This window comes from Coffea arabica, chromosome 1e (assembly GCF_036785885.1).
Source record: "Coffea arabica cultivar ET-39 chromosome 1e, Coffea Arabica ET-39 HiFi, whole genome shotgun sequence".
Lineage (NCBI taxonomy): Eukaryota > Viridiplantae > Streptophyta > Magnoliopsida > Gentianales > Rubiaceae > Coffea > Coffea arabica.
Window position 1 is genome coordinate 51999945 of NC_092311.1, and position 21123 is coordinate 52021067.

Consider the following 21123-nt stretch of genomic DNA (forward strand, 5'->3'; position numbering starts at 1 on the left):
GAAAAATCTCAAACTCCAGTTTGATTCGAAGAAATCTTTAAAAACTCGAGACTCGACTCGATAAGACTCGACTAAAAGGTCGAACCTTATCGAGTCGAGTAATCAAGTTTTTTGACTCGACACCTTACTTGTAAATTTAGTATAAATTATATCCATAATGATCATTTTATAATTATAATACATATATATTGTTTAAACTATATATATTATTTAAATTATCACGAGCTGCAACATTCTGACTCGAACTCGACTCGAATATGTACTTGAGTAACTCGAGACTCGGCTCGAACTCGATTTGATCGAATGCAAGCCAAGCCATTGACCAAGCTTGCGAGTAGCTCGGCTCGCGTACATCCTAATTAATACATTCCATGTCTATGTTCCGACTGAACGTCAAGATATTTCCTTCATCTCTCTCAAATTGTTGCTTTTCTGAGCCAATCTTGAGTAAAATGAATGGATAAACGTACAACAGTAACCAAAGATGACAGTGATGAGAACTATTCAGGATATACACCAAACCAAAAAAAAGAATGGCAACTCGAAGCAATCAATGAATGACAATAAATGCTTTGAAAAAAGTCAAATCCTGCTCACCAAACACATGAAACAAGCAAGAAAGCGGCAGATTTCTTTCGGTGGAAGTTGGTTCCTTCTTGTGGTTTTTGCTTTGCACTTATTGGTTTCTTCTTTCATTTTTCTTTTTTAACTTTTTCCCTTTCAGATATAATATCTCTACTTCGAATTGATTCACTCCGATCCTATCCGATGGGAGTTGAAACTAGCTGTGCCTAAGTTCTCCCTCCCAATTGTGAATCTGCCACACGTATAAGAACAAGAACAACGAAGGCGATATATATATATATATATATATATAATTGTCCATGCATGTACAACTCAAGGTTACACTGTAGCTGGTTAACAAGCCATCATGAAATTTTTTTTTTTATAGTACAACACTGTTATAATTGGTTTTATATTAAAAAAAAATGGAAATGAGACGAAACTAGCAAATTTATTGGAAGGATCGAAAGGAGTTAAATAACCTTCGATTACACTCCAAAAAACGCAGTCAGACATGCACGAGGGATGGACTTGCTACTGTGGAATTAGTGATCAACATCTCCCGTATAATAGCACAGAGTTTTACACAAATTTGCGTGCATATTGACCATGACAAAAGAAAAAGCATTAGAGTAGCAGCAGTCCTAACAATTCACAAACCAATGAATGAATATGTTCATTAATCTGACGAATCATGTGGTGGCCGGGGGCTATCAATCGTCTGAATGAGCGATAAATGCAAGGGTGTAGTTTTTCTACGTGTGCATGCAGTGCTAACTACTAAATGCAGCAGCACCTTTCACTGTTCCTAATATTTGACATCTGGTCTCACCGATAATTAATGGGTTTCAGATGCATGCCAGTACTAAAACTAGTTGTAGTTTGATCCTCTCCTTGGCTTCTCCCCGATATCCTTTCTCCTCCTGCTTCTTCTCCTTCTCTGCAGAGTCTGCACCACGCCGCTGCCACAATCGCGTATACATGCATGGTAGGCTAGCTAACTGCATTTACTGGTACAGAGTATTAGATTTGTCAACTTCTCAACCTTACAAAAAAAATTATGCTGTAGTACGACAACAGTATGCATGATGCCCTCCCTGATGTTATTATTTGTAACTGTCTCGCGCATAGGATTCATCCCAAGTCATATCATATACGGTCTCAGAACTATAAAACCTGAACATTTTCTCTTTCTGTCTCATCGTTTAAGCGCAGGACCGCAGGTTGAATCATGAATGATGATGGTAAATAAAATGTGGTTAATCAACATTTCACAGGAAGTCAAATGAGCTTCATGAATAACTAACTACTTGATGGCAAAAACATGTATATGTCCGTGTGGGCAATGGATTAGATGCCTTAAGAGAGTAACATCACTCCTTTTCTCGTCACCGCAATATCACTTCTAACATAGATTAATGATCTGGCAATTAGTTTCCTTTTCTAATCCTTGCAGAGTGCTGGTGATTTAACAATATTTTATTCAACAAAAGTAATTTTATTGACATTCAAAATGCCGGCCGTTTATTGTTTCCAAACTTATTAATAACTTTACTTCCCTCTATTTTGTTATACAAATTGGCAAGGCCTCCATCTTATCCCTTCCCCACCCCACCCCAAAATACGTTTTTCTTATAATAACAAAAAATGTGTAACTGGAGCAAAAGGCCGTGCGTGCACTAGCACACTCATGCTGCTGCTCTCTTTTTTTTTTTTTTTGATACAGGGGTGTACGGGTCAATCCTTACGGGGTCCGACTAATCTCCTGCGGCTCGGACCCGGCGCCCCAACCCGACCCGAACACGATAAGTGCGTGGAGGAATCCAGCAGAGCGGAGACTCGAACTTGGGACCTCAAGGGTCACCGATGAGAGGCACTACCGCTGGACCATTCACGCGGGGGCTCATACTGCTGCTCTAGTTACACATATTTCTATCAAAATAACGTCTTTAGGTGAACAAAGGGAGACGGAGGCCTTGCCACTTAGTGGAGCAAGAGAAGAGGGCAGTCAAGTTATTTGCAGGGCACTAATCACGGAATTAGTAAATTTCAAATCATAACTGAGGCTTAATACGAAGTATTTATGGTAAATTTGGAAACAATAAATGGGTATTTTAAATTTCAATAAAATAATTTTTTTGTTCAATAAAAATATTGCCACGTTATTGCTTTGTAAGTATTAGAAAGGAAATTAATTGCCAAATCATCTATCCATATAGAAAGTGATTGCAGTGATGCATATCATTATTAGTTACTATCTTTTTTTTTTTAAGAAAAATTTTGAATTCTTACAATTCATCCTGCCTTATCATTCAGTCCAATTCTCTCCTCATTATTCGGTACTTAAAAATCCTTTGGAGCCACAATCAAGTTCCTTTAACGCTTGTGGGAGAACATAAACTGAAAATTTTTCTCGTGGCTAAGGGTTGACCTTCAGTCATCCATTGGTGATCCTATTAGATGGAAGAGGAAGAAGAAGGGGAGCAAAAAAATAAATAAAAAAGAGTTTGTATCTTAGAGTCAAAAGGACATGTGGGTTATTGGAGAACAACTGTGGGCTGATGGGTGACCGAGGGAAAGCATACCCCACAATTAGGCTAGGAAATGGTAAATCCCATTTAATAAACCTTCTTTTCCGGCGACTTAATGCCCATTCCTCCTCAAACCAAACTTGCCGCAGCTTAGGGCCCCGTTGATGCTACACAGCATTGTACTGCAAATTGTTACTCTTTTTTATTTTTCTATTGCAAAATAAAAGTGCTGGTACTTGTACCTTTACTTGAATACTACTAGAAAGTAACACTTTTAAAAAAAAAAAAAAAAAAAAAAACTGGAGAGTAACTGGATGCTAGAAATGGAAACCTGGCATTGGGCCTTGGTTACATGAGCCCCATCAAGGCCCAATATTCTATCTAGGTGTATATAAATGAAAGCGGGCTGCAGAGTCCGCACAAAACATATGATTGTGGACGATGACACATGGGATCGGCAGAGGTGCAAACTATAAATAAGGTCAATTGGGCCGAAAGGCGTACCTTCATTTTTCCAATATACTTTAATGAATTTGTAATTATACACGCTAATGGAAGTATTAAGCTTAATTGAGCCGAATGGAGAACCTTCCTTTTTCTAATGGTGTATATAAATTTGTAAGTATACACATTAATTGAAGTATTATTTGAATTTTGATTGAAGTGAATTCAAAGCGTAACTTTATATAATTATAGATTTTCAGAACTAAATACTTATCAACAAGCCTGATTCAAAATGTTTAAGTTATACAACTTTTAATTATACTTCACATTAATTCAAGTACTTTTGACTTTTGAGCAAATCAAATTAATTACACATTAATTCAAGTACTAGTTTGAATTTTGAGCCAACAAAACTTTTTGATTGAAGTTCAAATCGATTCAAATAACTAAATAATGTCTTTAAAAAAAATTCAAAGTCAATTAAAGTAACTTAATATAATTATGCATTTTCAAAACTGATTACTTATCAACAAGCCTGATTCAAAAGATTTAAGTTATGCAATTTGACACTCTTTGCCCTTTTCTCTTTGTATATCTTAGGGAGTTAATTGCTTCGAATTTTGTGCAGTTAAATAGGGAAGGAAATTAGATGTGAGCTGTATAATATATATATTTTTTACTCCGGAGTATTCCAATCTTTTGCCTAAATTAATCTTCTAAGGTTGTATAGAGTCTTGCTCCAAAGATACACAGTGAAGTAGCACACGGAGATCGATCACGGGAGATACGAGTAACTACCAGATTACAGAACTAGTCGGACTACTTGCGGTGCCGAGGTGTATAATATTAGAGTGTAGTATTAGATGATAAATACTAGTGCTACTAGTTCGTATTAATTAACTAAAGTCCTCTTATTATAGCAAATTTTCGCAGAAAATTATCCTGATGAACGCAATCTGCAAATAAGTTAAAAAGTTAAAAATTGTAGCATTAGGGTTTAGGCCAATTTAAATCGGCAAGAAATGTGAAGTCGGATAGCGACCAAAACAAAACGTCGACCATACCAAATTCCAAGCACAGGAAAAATGGCAAGAGGGGAGCGAACATGTTGTCAGTCATTCCTGGCCGTCCTCCTCAAATTCTTGAATTATTTGCAGACATTCCTGGGAGTCTCCATAATTATATACGCATCCCTCATGCTTAATCATTGGTACCATCATCACACTTCTGTCCCCTCAACCCCTCCTCCTCCTCATTCTTCTCATCCAGGTTTATCTCCATCCCACTTCTCCTACAATCTCCACAATCTCGATCTTCATTTTCCTGCCGACGTCGTTTTGGATGCGGGTCTCCTCAATGGGCTTCAATTCAATTCTAACTCCCTTCCCAAACCCTGGTACTCTACTTCACTTTTTCTTTCTTTCTTTTTTTTTTTTGGGAAATATTTTGTTGTCCCACATTTTGTTTTTGTTTCTAATTGTAAAAACTGAGATTTGTTTTTAGGAAATTCAGTAATGGATTGTTACTTGACAGTTTCGACTTTTAACATGATGGTTAATTTTTTTTGGTTTTTTTTTTGGGGGGGAGGGTTGGTGGGGTGTGTGTGTGTTTGCAAATGTTGGGAAAATAGAGAGTGATTGCTTGAGCTGTTATGAATTTACAAATGTGGTCATGTGATTTATGTACTTGAGCTCATCTTTTATCTGGTTTTTGGGCAGGTTCATATATGCATTTCTGGGAGTGGGTATTCTGATGTGTTGTATTACTTGCATCGGTCACATTGCAGCTGAAGCTATTAATGGTTGTTGCCTTTGCTTTGTATCCTTTCTCTCTCTCTCTTTCCCCCTTTTAATCTGCTCAGCATACTTTCGTGCCTCTTATCTGAGGTATTGAATTGAAATTTACTTGGAGATATCACTTTGGCGTTATGATTGTATTCAGGATGGCTTTTGTGTGCTCTAGCACCAAGAGAATTTTGATAATTTTCATCTAAAAATGATGGAATTTAACTAATATTTTTGTTTCTCTTGATTGGTGTGTTAGATTTAATTACATTGAGTAAGTTTAATGGAAGGCAAAAGGTATTGCAAGTATGACCCTATTATGTATTTGGTAGTGGATTTGCTGACATATCAGATAACTGTTACGTGGGTGGACTAATGGCCTAACAGTCAAAATTAATTGTAATTAAAAGAGAATCTTTTGTTTCCCTACCTTTATTGTGAAATTAAAGATGAAGATTTTGAATTCGGAAGGATTTAGAAGGTGATACATCCACAGATTCTAAGTTCTTGCTTGATGCAGATGTCATTTGCCTTTGGTTCTCCAAGCAAATCAAATAAAAGAAATTGGCTTTTTTTCTTTTTTTCATCTTTTTTGTTTGTTCTGTTCTATGTTATTTCAGTTTATTAGCTGACATTTTGTATCTATTTATTTTTGCTTGATGCCCCCCTTAACCAGCCAAAATTAATAGTATGCTATATTAAGCACATTCTTCATCCTCTTGGAAGTCAGTTTGGTGACATTCATTGCAATTGATCGCCAATGGGAGACGGTAAATTTTGTTGTAGCTAAAGTTTTCTGTTTTCTTGATTTGGCCTTACTTTTTCTCACCTATTAAGTTGGTTTTCAGGATCTTCCAGTTGATTCAACTGGAGAACTTGATCATTTGCGCACCTTTCTTGAAGAAAATAGAGATGTTTTCGAGTGGGTTGGCATTGCGGTTGTCATAATTCAGGCATATATCATTCCACATTTGCTGTTGACTTCTTATCTTTCTCTCAGAAAGTAGTATTACCTAACACAACATGGAAAATTTTCTTTCCTGTCATATTTGTGCCACTGTCATGGCCACAACTTAGTTGTTGTGCATTTTTGACAAGTTAATTTCCACATATTATATAAACTTCTACCTTTTTCATTAGTTTTGATTTTCTTTCGAATAAGGTTTTCATGGGCAACCCATCTATCTACTTGATAACCTGATTTACCATCTTCTGAGTATTACTTGGTTGCCTTGTTCTTCACAAAATACATATATATGACTTTGACCCAGTATAATTCAACTTTCATTGACTGATGAAGATTGTTTAATTGAAGATCTTCAACACTAATGTTCAGAAATGTTGACAAAAATGATCTTTAAGTGTGATAGATATGGTTAATCATAGCCATAGGTAGACAGATGCAAAGATGAATGAGAAAGGATAAATTGTTGACGATGTTTACATCTTTATGACTTTGACCAAGTATAATTCAACTTTATTGACTAATGAAGATCGTTTACATTGAAGATCTTCAAAACTTATAGTTCGAAAATATTGACAAAAATGGTCATTAAGTGCAAAATATATAGTTTAATTATAGCCCATTTCTTTGATGCATAGGTAGACAGATGCGAGGAATATAATGGTCGATGATAAAAAGATAAATTGTGGACAGTAAATAAAGCATCTAACTTAAATACTTAGTTTCTCCACCTTTCTTATTGTTTCTTATCGCATGTTTAATGATTTATCATTTTTATTGGTTTTTGCAGGTGATGTCCTTACTGCTGTCGCTAATCCTCAGAGCCTTGGTAAATCAGAAAGAAGACCTCGACAATGAGAGAGTTTATGACATTAGAGAAAGACCTTGGGAGCCACTACTGCATCCACATCTCAGCCAAGCATCTGGTTCGATCAGGAGTGATGGTAGAGGGAGCCACTCCGACATTTGGAGCTCACGCATGAGAGAAAAGGTTGGTATTCTTATAATGCAGTAGAAGTTACAGTACACTTTCTATATTAATGGTGCATTCTTACTCAGTTGAGGTAAGACTTGTATGTTCATCTAAACACCATGAAGCTTGAGCTTGAACCTCTCCTCAGAACTGAGCTTGAATTTGAGAAATTGCAAAACAAAACTACTTGACCTTAGCTTTTCTTCGACTTGATTCTTAATTCATATTGATTCAAGCTAAAAGACAATCCTCATTTGAAACCCTACTGAGATTACTCAATACATGAAAAGCCAAGTACAAAATAATTTGGAACAAAATAGACAATATGCCAACATATCTATCTAATTCAGTGCCAGATAAGCTGAAATTAACCCGAAAAATTGGGATATGTCTTATCTTTTACAAATGAAGATACCCACATTTGCCAATGCAACTTTTAAGTTCTCGGTGAGTTCAAGGGAAAGAAGATCAGTGAGGGGGACAGCAAAAGCAAGTTCTAGGGGATGTAGGTGTCACAGTTTGGAAAGGGCAAGGCAGGAAAGATAGGGAGCTATTGTTCTTTATGCAATATGGTTACATGTTCTTGAGTAGTAATAAGTCTATCTCTGTTTTACTTTCCTGTGGAACATGTCTTTTTGATAATTAACTCATAGTTCTGATATGCGTCTATATTATCTTTTTGATTGTCCCGCAGTATGGGTTGAATGGTGGTGATGATAAGCAGAATATAGTGGATCAAAATTCTTCTGTAGAGCAGAATCCTAGGAACTGAAGATCGGAATGGCAATCAATCCCATGACTTACGGGAGAAAGTAGCCATTGTCTCGTGTATATCTTCTGATGATTGGCTTCGTAATTCTTTATTCTTTCCATTCTCAATTGCAATGTACAGAATTTCTCAAAAGCTTTCTTGTTCCACACTACTTGAGGTATAGGGTAAGATGTGAATGACTTTGTAATAAAGGAATGAAATGTTTGGCTTGTTGTTGAGTGATAAAACTCTTTCTGGCTCGTGTGATCAAATGTTAATTTGGATAGTTGTTCGCAAATTGAAAATCTGAGCTTACTGGGCTGGTGGCCATCGGAGGGCAATTAAAGGCCTCTTGTTTGCTGGGAGGCTGGATTTCAATGTACTATGTTGCAGTCTGTTTGTTGAAAGCTTGGCAATACCAAAAAGTTTAAAACGAAATATTTTTTTTTCCCCGACTAGCATCCACTGGTTAACACCTACATACTTCCACCTGTAGTGCACCCGATTGCATTTATTTTTCAATCGCATTCAGAACTACGCTTTTGCAAGAGAATACTTGGGGCTCCACTTAATGGGCATTATTGATTAGACGAGTCCTTTTATTGAGGCTGGAATGACTCTATAGTGTATGCATTTCCTAGCGCAGCGCGGTTATGATTTGATTTGTCTGGTTACACTTGCAGGTGTAGTACAGTAACCGATTGTTGACTTTATCATCTTAAGATACGAAAAGGGTTACTGCTTTTTATCCTTTCTGGGGAGGTCCAAGGTTACCACCATCCACAAAAAGAAAAGTAGTCACTTTGTGGGCGCGGGAGTTGAGAGAACTTGCAGAGCATGGCTGACACGGACCCGGCCAATTTTGCGCAAATCATACTTAATTGCCAACATCCAAGTCCAACTTGAATTGAGAAAATAATTGCATTTGGCTTATATGGAAATCAGTTCTACGATGGGCGCCTCTGTTGGTCCCATGAAGGTGGTGGTATTTGTGGGTTACTCGTCACTGGTCCTAACAGGAAGAATTCATGTCTGAAGATTGCATCAGCATCACCACAAGAACAAGACGAGGGATGGAAACAGATGCAAATAGTTTTATTCGAAATCGCCATGTGACTGTCTAGCTCGTCTTTAGTGTTTGGGTATGAATGACCTGAACTTCTTTTTTTCAAGTGATTGATTTTATCTCCCATCTGTTATGAGATAGATTACTCGTGTCTTTCTCATTTAGCTGTTGCAGGCTAAACCGAAAGTGAAAAGAGAATCCTCCTTTACAACAGCAATTTTCTAAATATTTCTGGCTCACATGCCAATTCAGGCACACTATACTTTGCGAATCTCTCTAAAGTTGTGGTCAGTGCCCTGATATCCACTCAACAAAATTTAAGACCGTTAAATAGCTCCCCTTACAAGGTGGTATCCTTTTTTTTTTTTTTTTGAGACGGAGGAGGTATCTGGATCACCGGGTAAATCGAACCCGACTAATCCTCGATCCGAAAGAAGAGTCCCTCCCTCTCGAACACGTTAACCCTAGGACTCGATCCCTGGTAGAAAAGATGGACAACGGTCGCTGAGAAGCTTCCGTGACCAAACGAACTGTCCAGGTGGAGCTCCTTACAAAGTGGTATCTTATCAATCCCATTTCTCGAGAATTCCTCTTTATCGGTCCCGCAACACAATAGCACATGGGCATAAAAGATACTGAGATGACAAAAAGGCATTTCTTTTTTCTTTTGTTTAAGCTCCATAGTTTATAAAAATAAGCAACCGGTCTTTTAATATCCAAATGTTCAGTCCCCTCCCCCTAGTTCTGCCCGTCCTAAGATAGTTAAAAAAAAAAAGAGTTCAGGAGGATATTCAACCTCTGCGATCCTCAAGCTTTCGAAGTTGCTGACGAGTCTAATCTTAAATTCTGTCCATAAACATGGACGTTAATCGAGTTACTGTAGATGTCACTCACAGCGACTGTGGCCGACGCCCAATAATGCGATCCGAAATGCCCAAACGGGTAGACTTTCAAAAAGAAGGGCACTAATTACCGGCCAATGACAACTACCAAAACTCAGCAATATAGCTGACAGGGCTCCTCCTATTCCTATAAAGAAAGAAAAGTGTTGCACACGCAGGCATAGCATGATGTCAAAGGAGAGATGCCCATCCGCGGGTCAGCTGCCAATTCCTGGAACCCACAAATTACGCAGTATCAGGACGCCATTGCGGTGGGTGAAGACACTAGCAGCAGGCCGCGAATACTACTACTATTATTACTGTTAGTAAGCACATTCCGTTGCGGCGCTTGCGCACAAATGACCTTTGGTGTCCTGTTTTGGGTTTGAAAAGACAGTGGGAGGACAGACTAGTGACTACTGAGGAGGAGGAGGAGGAAGTAGAATTATCCTACAGACAAACCAACCTCCGGACAGGTTACAGTCTCCTACAGATAAATCTCCGTCACTGCAGGTAACAGATGCACATTTCGATATTGGACGCGAAGCCGAAGTAAAGAATTGGGGGTGGGCTGGACGGATGTGGGCCATCTCCCTGGAAAAATGATACTACAAAATACACATATGATAGTTCACAAATTAATAGGGTTAAAAAAAAAACAACCTCGTCACACGCTGCCAGTCAATTCAACCACAGCCTCCTGCACTATCTCGTCCAGTAACTTCTGTTCAATTTCCTTACCTAGATTGTCCATTTCTAACCTCAAGTGATCCAGCCACCCCTTGCCCACCACCTCCTTTCTCACCACCCTCTCCACCACCACGCTGTTATTGTCCACCACACAATCACCGGTGACACACCTCTCCTCCCCAGAAAACCATTCCTTCATCCGGGCCCAAACTCGATCAACCATCATGAACGTCGCCACACCCTCTAGTCGTTGGGTTTTATGGGACCCAGTACAGGGTACTGCTCTCTGGCATGTGCCTGACCCATACCCTGCTATCTCCACCAAAGCTGCATTGACACAGTCAAACACAAGCTTTCTTGTTGACCACCATTGCCTTCTCCTCGCTTCACGTAGCGTGTCCTTGTCATTCAAATTGATGTACTTGTCCCGCAGTGACGGATCTAATGGGCTTTCAGATGAGTGCCATCTAGCTAATAAAGCGTCAGATCGCACCTCGCCATCTAGACCTGCCACAGATAATAATGCTTGAACAAAGAAGAACCATTCTCCTTCCCCTTCCTCTGCTCCTTGAGGGGAGGAGGATGGTTTTAATGGATATGAAGTGGCTGTGTCCACACAAGATTCGTCCCATGACAGAGTGCGCGCAATTGATCCTATTGGTGGCGACTTATCTATGAGGTTTGGCTTACACTGTACAGGCAACTCCCCTGTTTAATTCAAAAAATAAATAAAAATTTACAACTCACGATTAAAAGAAACAGAGGAATAGTGAGGACTCTGCTTTGCTGTCAGAACGTACCATGTTCTTCTGGCTTGTTATTGCCAGAGGACTCAGTTGCCGTCTGTTCTTCCTCCTCCTCAAATGGCATTTCTAGGACTGATATTGGACTTGGCTGATCCTGATTCTCGCTTGGGTTCCCAGCCACCAGATGCTTCACCACAGCAAAACCAACCTGCACACATAGAATCAATGAAGATTCATGGTCTTTCCAAGGACAAAGCTTCTCTAGAGTTGATTATGAATTCAAAATTGTAGGCCAGAAGAAACTGGATTCACCATCATATGTCCAGCACAATGTAAAGCATTTATGGGATCAATAGACAAAATGCATTTTTAAGACAATCTCCTCATCTCAACATGCAAACACAAGGTCACTACAAACAATCACTGTGCTCCATAAGTATTACATATTGTGCTATAAGTGTCATTCAACTAATGAAAGAAGTTGACATTGATGGAAAGGGCATATGTAAATAGGACAAAACAAAATTTAAGCTCAATAAATCTGATAAAGGAAAAAGCACAAAAGAACAATGTTGACACTTGCAACCGTTGAAGGAGAATTCATACAGGAAGTTGATGCATTGAATCACCTCAGAAGAAATTATGCCTGGATCGCCAGGCTGATAAGCAGAAGGTGCCTGGCTAGATAATCGATGCAGACTAGGTGATGAACATTCTTCTAAGCCCGTGTCATTAAGACAATTGCTTCCATCATTGTCGCTTCTTCCAGGAGAATCTGAAGGTGTTCCAGCAGGTAGGGATTCCTCTCTGGACTGACATACAACAGATTTCTGTTTATTTGATCTTTTACTCCTAGAAAAAAATAAACTTGAAACTTTCCCTTTCAAAGACGATTTCCCACTTCTAGCCTTAGCTGCATCATTTGAAACATCTGTCTCCTTGTGAGCTTGATCTGCTCCATCCACATTGAGCTCCATGCCAAAGACCGTAGATGATACAGGAACAGATTTCGACCTCACGAGGTTCCTTGGTGAATTATTCATGTCTTCATCCTTCTTGTTGAGATCACCAACCAACTTCGAAGTTGAACCCCTAGAATCTTCTTTAGCACCCTCTACCACATTTCTTTTTGTGTTCTTTGTGTCAGAGAGAGCAAGCATTTCGCCTAAAGTACTAGAGCTTCTCCGCACATGTCTCTGTTCTTGGTAATTCCCATTAGAGGCCATCATGGCCCATCTCTCCGAGAGTCGCTTCTTTGCTTCTCGGCAAACCGAGGATTCTGGAGAATAAGATGCACGGCTAAAGGAGGACAAAGAGTAAGGACTACCAAACCTATTGACATAATCCCAAGAATGCCTAGAAGTTGGTGACATGACTTCTGAATCACTGAGATTTCCAGCTGCATACTCAGTTTCTGATTTATGAAATGAACTCTCATCACCAATATAGCCATTTGAAAACACAGATGAAAGTAAGGTCTCGTCCCTTCGGTGTCCACTCAAGTTCTGACGCATCTGTCTAGTGATCTCTTTTGCTGCTTCTCTTGATTTTCGAGCCTCATCATCTTCTGCTTCCTCAATGAATTCTTCATCACAGTGCAACTCTGGTGATAAAGTAGGAGGGGACGCCACAGCCTTCATATCCTGGGGCTTCATAGGGCTAGGTTTTAGAACCACTATTCGTGTTGGTTGAGTAGGATTTTCGTCAAATTTCCAACTTACTCCAGTAGTGGAAAGTCCTGGATGGCTTTTGTCCAACCCAATCACCTGACTAATCTGGGCAGATTTCTGTATCTGCTTCTCATTCTTCTTTGCTGAGTTAACAAACATTTCACCATCAACCATTTTACAAGGTCGAAGAACAGTTATTCGTTTTGTCTCAGGAGGATGAGAAATAGACTGCAAATTAATTAAATGCTGTGAGAACATCGAATTTGGTTCTTGCAGGAACTTAAGGAACAAATCCTTGTTAGAATTTAAGACTTCCAAGGCATCTTGAAATTGCTGAGTCTGACGGAGTTTTTCATCTGTAGACAGGCGCTTTGCTTCAATAAACTTCTGGCGAACAAGAGCCATTTTTTTGTCATTTGGAGTTTCATCACATCTTCCCTTATGAGGTGATTTATCCCTCATGCAATTTGGTTTTGGTGACTGTCGCATTATCTCATAGACATCTTTGTATTCATTATGCTGCGGATAACGAGTTTCATCTTGCATTGGTAAATCCCAGAATCCTTTGTCATGCTGCCAATAGCTCAACTGTGCATCTGATTGACTCCGTGAATAACCTCTTGAATGACTTCTTTCTGTTGCTTGATCAGGCTGCTGCTGGGGAAGGGCATCAAGCCCCATTAACTTGGCAACTATACTAGGATGGTTATGCTTAGAATCTACTTCTTTAGACATTTCCTGAGCAATAAGCATCTTCATGGGCGTGCCACTGGATTTCCTGTTTGGACAAGTTCTACTGAACTCCGGCATCTGCATGCTCCACACCAGTAGGATCATAAGTGTCATCAATCTGGCAATGATTCCAGAAGAAATATCATCTTGAAAGAAAGACATACCACTTTCTCCTCTATTTGATCTTCAAATTGACCCATCCTAGAAACATCTGATTGGCTCCTCCTCGAAAGTGGAGAACCTACAAGTCATACTCAGGCACGTGAGCACATTCACACTATTGACCAAAAATACAAAACTAACAGCTGCACTAATGCCATCCTCTCTCCAAAATGTAAGTTGAAAAACCACTAGGAAAAAGGGTCATATATGATCCAGAATGGATAAAAGGTCAATTTTAAGCAAATCATGTATAATATTTCTGTCTCCAAATTTTCCATTGTGAGAATCATGTGGCGTCTTTAGGGGGGAAAAAACCACTGGGAAAACCAGGATACTATGTTATGAAGAAGGTATCCATCAGGACGAAATTCTCAAACCCAACAAGCAACTTGAGGTTACCCCTCAAAGCCATCCTTCCACAGGACCAACTCCAAGGTAATAATAGAAAAAACAGACAGAAATGCCAGTATGCACTTTAACCAAAAACAAGGTTGATGTTCTCCACCAAATCACTCGATACAAAGCTTTATGCAAAGAACCGAAAGTTGAATTGTGAAATAGTTGTACATGAGTTGAATAAAAAAGCATTCACCATCACGATGTGGTTTATCTGTGAGCAGCCTGTTTCCTGCCATTCCACCACTCATATCAAACAAGTTCACCATTCTTCCCAAGCATCCTGGAAAAGGACCCTCAACGTTGTGATTTTTTCCCTTGTGAAACCCATTCATCTTAAGCCCCTGAGACAGCAAAATTCACCCATCAACCTTAATAAGCATAACAATCATCTCGCACAGAAAGAAAATAAAACAACAAAATCAGTCAAATATCATTATCCACGACACCCTCATCAGCTTGATCTTAAAGATGCTTTGACGCATTGTGTATCATATCGGAGATTTTTTTTTTTTTTTTTTTGTGGGGGACTAAACGCACAAAAGAGGTAAAATCTCATTTGCAAACACACAGAAGAAAGCAAAAGTTTGAATAATGGACAGAGAGAAGTGGGATTGTTACAATCAAGACCCGAGCTAGTATGATACTAGTAAATCCCAAATAAAGGAGAAAGCTTGCAGCCACATGTTACACAACAAGATCAGAAGAAAACTCACAGCACTAACTCTTGAAGTATCTCCCGAGAAAATGGGAAAAAGATTAAAGCAGAAAAGTAAATTTTTATTCTCTAGTATTCTACAAATGTAGATCTTATAGATAGATAGACCCAAAAAAAAAAAAAAAAATCAAACCCAAAATTGAGATAAAGTGTAAACATTCCAAACAGAGAGAGAGGAGAGGGAGAAGAGGAAAAGGACGGTTTGTTTGAGGAATGAATCAATCCTAAAACTACGTCAAAGAAGGGAAAGAATATCTAGATTTGCGTGAAAATAAGCCAGAGAATAACACAGTCAGAAATTTTGCAGCATATTCGAATGAAACTTCACATCAGCTAGTCACACCTAATCAAAACATGTGCTCTGAACAAACTCTAATTTCTTCTCCCCAAAAAATCATCCTAGAAAATTAATCAAAATAATTAGCAAAAGCCTATTGAGCCACATTTCCTGAATATCAATGCTAAGTACCGAGAGACCTTCTGATTAGTCAACCAATTCCCTCAAAAAATGACCAGATTTGATCTATTATAGCCCAATAAAGAACGAAAGCCACATAATTTGTATTTCCCTAAAAAAAACAATAATTTCATTAATAATGCTCAAAAGTAGAGAACAAAACTTACAAATCGATGGAAAGACGACAGACTGTAGATAATGTACAATACAATAAAAAGGAGAAAGAGAGAACCAAAAAGGACAAAAATCTACTTCCAAAAGCTGCAATTACTGTAGAAACGAAAAGAGCAGATCGAAAGTGAGAAAGTTTTCATGAAAAGAACGAAAAAGGAGAATCAGATTCGATTCATATATTACCTTCTAAAAAAAGCGAGATCGGAATAGGTGGCGAAAAGGTAAAACCAATAAAAGAAGCTACTCCATTCACTATTCCTAGTAGAAAAAGTTTCAAGTAAGAGTTAAAACCAAAGCAAATGCCAAGCGCTTCTGAGTCCGCCGCCACCGCCGACGGACTAAGATTTTCCGGTTTCAGCTTCGTCACACGCGCGCCGCACACACTTCTTAGTGAGAGAAGCTGAGAACAGGCAAAGGAATTGCTATAATTCTTCTGGTGGTAGAGGTCGAGAGAAGCCGCCGGAGAATGACATTGGCCGGGGAAATAAATATAAGCAGCTGTTGGAAGTAGCTGTTGCTGGCTGCAGTGATGAAAGGAGGAGTGCAGTTGTATTATTCTCCCTTGTTCATCGCATTTGCTGCTGCACCGACTCTGTGTCGGACTTGAATTGCTTTTGTTTATTCTGATTCATTTATGAGTTTTGATTACGTAGAGAGAGAGAGGACCAGTGAAGTGGAAGATAAATTAAATAATACTCGGATACTAATATACGACGGGGAAGTTATAATTAAACTCAGATAATGGCTGGAGCTCTCTATTTTGCTGAATGAGGCCCTTTAGCTTTCAGATGTTTCTGTTTGGGCCCTCCAACGTTGATTTCAGTCATTTCTCGTTCTTATTGCCCCTGGATTCCAATGGCTATGGGGGCAAGGAATGACCGTCCTGAAAAGTTCATGGTCATGATTAGTTTTAAAAAAATTTAATTTTTAAATTACTACATGTACATTATTTTTTAATATTATGCATAGAACTCACAAAATTTATTTTATATTTATTTTATTTAAAGTAAGTTTCTCTCTAAGAAAAATGAATATACACCTTATGAAACTGAATAAAACAAAAAAAAAATGATTAACTTGACAATCGTTTCTGTCCCCAAATCTGATTCCAGTGAAAGTTGGACCAAGTTTACATTAGCATGTTGAATATATTTTAACTTTATATAACTTCCTATCTTAAGGGATTTATGTTTATGTTACTATTATCGTAGGTGGAAGAAATCTGAATTGGTGGTTGATTTAATTATGGGGTTTGTTTACAAGAAGATATTTTGAGTTATTGCTATCATGGAATCTAGATTCATGTCCTTGATTTCATAGCATTTAATGAGTGTTTAATTTGTCCCATACGTGCTTGTATATATGGCTTTGATTACAAGCACATAGTATTATGTACTCAATTAATTTCCCAAACGACTCTTGTCCACCTTGGAAATTGCTTCCCACCGTACAACAAAGTGAAATGCTAAACCATTATCGACACCAATATAAAATTCTTCCTGTTCTAGTATTTATATTTAAGTACAACACTTGAAATTGTCACGGAAAGACGCATTCTTCACCTGCGGTTCCAATTCTGGAAAACGGTTTGTGTTTCGCCTGTGGTTTTCGCACAAGCCATGCTACACCTTCGATGCACTGCTGTTTGCTTGTCATATATTATTCTCAATCAAGAAGGTTTTGTTAAAAAATCCGGTAAATGGAGGCAAAATTTACTTTTTCCTTAGAAGTGTATGTATTTTTCCTTTTGAAGAACATATAAGTATTCTCTGACGACTCAATATGCTATCAAAATCTATGATTTTGTAAATAGGTGCTCATATAATTTTATAGAATTAATATCAACTTGCATTTTCGTGTAATGACTTTCAAAACACTTTATATTTCCAGTGAATAACTAATCGTGGAGATAAGCTTTCACAAAAAAAAAAAAAGAAGATAAATATATTTACAATAAACATATCAAGCTTGGTGCTGTAAAGTTTGGCATTTGATTACCATAGTTGTGCAATTTAGAGGCATATAAGAAAATGAATTGGGGGCAAGAATGGTTGTAGGTATCAATCGTCGCAACCGTCTCGAAGGTGAGCAGTTAAGATTGATCGAAAAAAATTATAACACTTAAATTACATGGTGTGCAGCATATTATGTAAGACCTACAAAATTCTGTTTTATATTTACATCGTGTTGAATAAATAGACTTACATTGCGTTGAATTGAGCACAATCATTCGGGACGGTCCACTCTGGCAACCATTTGAGATTTGAGTTCATGAAAGAATATTATTGACAAATTGCCAAAGTGATGCTAAAAGTAACACTTGATTGAGCAAAAGCAAGAAACAACACAAAAAAAAAGGGTATAAGACAACAATAATTTCGTAATTTATTGTGAAGCTAGATATTTCTTTCTAGCTAGGAAAAATATTAAAAAACAAAAGAAGCTAGACATTTCGTTCTTACTGACTACATAAATATTAACCTGATAACCTGCGGGTTTGGGATTGGAAAAACCAAAATTCCTCATCAAAATTAGAAATCGTACTTGGTATAATTGACATGGAAAGAATTAATGGTATATGATTATGGGCTTTAGCATGATTAAATTATAGAAACTAGATCAGCGACAACTGAACTGGGCGCGCACAAATAAAGAATTCAACAACTGCAAGGGTTCCAATGCAAAATAAAGTATTGAAGTTTATGACGCACGAATACTTAATGACTGAGGACCTTTATTTTAATAATTTCAAGTATGGATATGGAAGTTGTTTTCCTATGATTAGCAAGTTTTTTTTTTTTTTGTTTTTTTGAAGGAAAAGTTCACTTACTTTACTTGAAGTTTCGTCCTTGTCTGCAGACACTCGACAAAGCGGCATCAACGGTTGAAAGTTTTAACCTTTATCAGTCTTCCCGAGCTTAATTATGATAATGACACTACTTTATTTTAAAAGGAAAAAAATTTTTTTTTGTCGTATTCTTTGTGAAGGTTTGAAGAATCCGTAACGTTGACGTTGTTAAAAAATTCAATCGCCACCGTCAAATCGTGACGCAGGCGACGTAACAGGCAATTATGCAAGATCTAGCAAATAATGTGGCCCTACAGCAAACCACCAACCACCGTGTCCTTAATTGCAATTTCGGATGTAAATTACCGAGACGAGATATTCATATTCCTCTCCCATTCCTTATTTCCTTTTTGATTTGATCCATCAATTTGGACTGTACGTTTGATCTACCACTCCTCAACACTCAGTACTAAATTAAACGTAAAGGTATAATCAAGTGACAGTAAACCCACAGTTGCTTCATTTTCCCATCGTTGTATTGTAAGGTTTTTCCTTTTCTTTAAATGAAAAGGCCCCAAGAAAAGAAGGAAAACAATGGTTGGTTTGGAGATGGAACCGCTCACTCCTATGCACGTTTCATGGTTAGGTATAGAAGTCTCTGAAATCTGTTTGCCCCACCCTAGGCTTGATAGTCTTTAGTGGCTTGTCCCTCCCCAACTTGCTTCCAATTTGACAACTAGTGTTCACGAAAATAGCTTATATGCTTGTGCGGATGTCATAAAATATAGTAATATTTTTTTTGTAATTAAAAGTTTAAGTGATTTCGATTTCGGTGATCATCACGATATGTCATGATATGTTTTCAACGCCATAAATTACAAGAACAGTTGCACATTTCATCATCGATACAGTTTTTACTGCACATTAACAGAGGTTACAAGAACTGTTACACATCTTCTCACCAATATAGTTTTCACAGCATATTAACAGTGACAGTGAAATTTGAACGCTCAACTCTCGAGAAAGTAACCCGTCCTTATCTTTTGTGAGAATGTCATAGAATTATATAGAACTGCAAAAATTACTGTGTAGTCACAAAAATAGTGTACTTTATATGCTCGTGAGGATGTCATTGAAATTATAGAACTTTTTTTTTCCCCGAAGCCTCTTTTATTGCGGGTTACGAGTCTTTTATGAGTTCAGTGTAAACAGTAGTACTATACAGCTTTGCTCGAATTCCTTTTTTCATGAAGAAGAAAATAAATCCTCATTTAATTTGCATGGCAAAGTCATATATGTTGGACTTCAATCGATTCTAGCTTAGCCAAGAAATCCACCACGTATCGAACTATCGGAAAACCAAACGCAAACTAAATTAAGCAGTTGCAAGTGAAAATGACCCTTTACCTACATATTTCTCTACCAGTAGCAGGATTATTACAAGAATATTTTAAGTAGTTAGATATAAGCAGTCGACATCTAGTAATGGAGATGAAGACCCTACCCCCCCAAACACCACAAAAAACATGTAATCTAGTACGTCGAAGGTCGTTTTCCCACGGTTCTGCGGTGCCTTTCAGATCATAATCCCACCACCCAAGCATGCACGCAATCAACTGTGCGTCAAGTAAACAAATTACACACACTATTTAGAATCTACACTCACTTTATGCTCGCGCGTCATATCTACTACGTTTGTCAAGCCAACTTAATCCATTATTACCTCTCAATTAACACTCAGCATTTTATTAGTTGAGTTTGAAATTTTGGAAAAGCGGGCTACTATCAAGGTACAAAGATTAATTGCAACTCTATTTATTGGGATAACATGATTTAAATAATTTTTTTGTTAGAATTTGCATAAAGGGTATAATCGAAAAGCTGGGTATTATTTATTTTCATTATGAGACCATGACAAATACATATATATATATATATATCCAATTGAATATACACGTGCATGAAACTTTTTTGTAGTTGGCTTTGGTTCTTCCACTACAATTTTGGGGTTATATTCCTTACTATACTCTATTTTTCACCAAGGACAAATAGCCGCGACGTATGAAAAACATGTGTTGCCTTGATACAAATGTAAGAAAGAGTGTAAACAGAAAGGGTAACATAAATTTGAAAACTTGTTTGAAAACAAGGCATGTTGCCTTGTTTATATTGTGATTTTTTTGCAGAAAATTTTGTACTTTTTCCTTTAACACATTTTTCAATCACCTTCTTAACTCGTATACATCAAATCGCTGACAAAAAATTTCAAAAAATAGCAATCAAAATGGAACGGTTTGTAAGTATAATTTCACTTGTAATTTTCAAAGGCCACTTATAAGTGGGCCGTGCAATGGTATTTGTGTAAAAGTACGTCGCACCCAATTATTTGAAATTGAGCAGCAAAGAAGCCCTTTATCGAATCTAAAGACAAATTAAGGCATGGGGAAACAGAAGGAAAATGATTATTCGGTGGAACCGCAAGACATGGATGATAAAAGGTAAAAAGCAATGAGCGTTCTGAGCATTACGAGTACTTTAGAATTTAGATAGCTCCCTGGGAGGGCGATCATAATTGGCTTTTCATTTTTCATTTCCCCAGCATTTGAAACAAAAGAAAATTGTAAAACGAAAA

The 21123-nt window shown here is 37.8% G+C and overlaps 2 protein-coding genes across 2 annotated transcripts; one reads left to right on the forward strand and one right to left on the reverse strand.

The window, feature by feature from the left end:
- Positions 1–4489: 4489 nt before the first annotated feature.
- On the forward strand, positions 4490–8271 carry LOC140013461 (tetraspanin-18-like). The gene is made up of 6 exons (XM_072062749.1): positions 4490–4935; positions 5258–5357; positions 6013–6093; positions 6172–6276; positions 7078–7278; positions 7955–8271. Exons 1-6 carry the CDS (start codon positions 4625–4627, stop codon positions 8030–8032), a joined length of 876 nt encoding a protein of 291 aa, XP_071918850.1. The 5' UTR covers positions 4490–4624; the 3' UTR covers positions 8033–8271.
- A 2240-nt stretch (positions 8272–10511) lies between these two features.
- LOC140013458 (uncharacterized) lies at positions 10512–16378 on the reverse strand. The gene is made up of 6 exons (XM_072062745.1): positions 15887–16378; positions 14551–14698; positions 13961–14037; positions 12024–13874; positions 11449–11602; positions 10512–11356 (listed from the first exon to the last, which is right to left on the reverse strand). The coding sequence occupies exons 2-6, from the start codon at positions 14687–14689 to the stop codon at positions 10626–10628; spliced, it is 2952 nt and encodes a 983-aa protein (XP_071918846.1). The 5' UTR covers positions 14690–14698; positions 15887–16378; the 3' UTR covers positions 10512–10625.
- Between the last annotated feature and the right edge of the window lie 4745 nt (positions 16379–21123).

What these genes read in the sequence shown, in the direction of transcription:
- LOC140013461 (XM_072062749.1), top strand. Translation starts at nt 4,625, where the DNA reads ATGGCAAGAGGGGAGCGAACATGTTGTCAGTCATTCCTGGCCGTCCTC. An exon ending in AACTCCCTTCCCAAACCCTG is followed by an intron (nt 4,936 to 5,257) that starts GTACTCTACTTC and finishes GTTTTTGGGCAG; the next exon opens with GTTCATATATGCATTTCTGG. An exon ending in GCTCACGCATGAGAGAAAAG is followed by an intron (nt 7,279 to 7,954) that starts GTTGGTATTCTT and finishes ATTGTCCCGCAG; the next exon opens with TATGGGTTGAATGGTGGTGA.
- LOC140013458 (XM_072062745.1), bottom strand. Translation starts at nt 14,689, where the DNA reads ATGAATGGGTTTCACAAGGGAAAAAATCACAACGTTGAGGGTCCTTTT. An exon ending in ATCAAATAGAGGAGAAAGTG is followed by an intron (nt 13,875 to 13,960) that starts GTATGTCTTTCT and finishes TGGAGCATGCAG; the next exon opens with ATGCCGGAGTTCAGTAGAAC. An exon ending in TAACAAGCCAGAAGAACATG is followed by an intron (nt 11,357 to 11,448) that starts GTACGTTCTGAC and finishes TGAATTAAACAG; the next exon opens with GGGAGTTGCCTGTACAGTGT.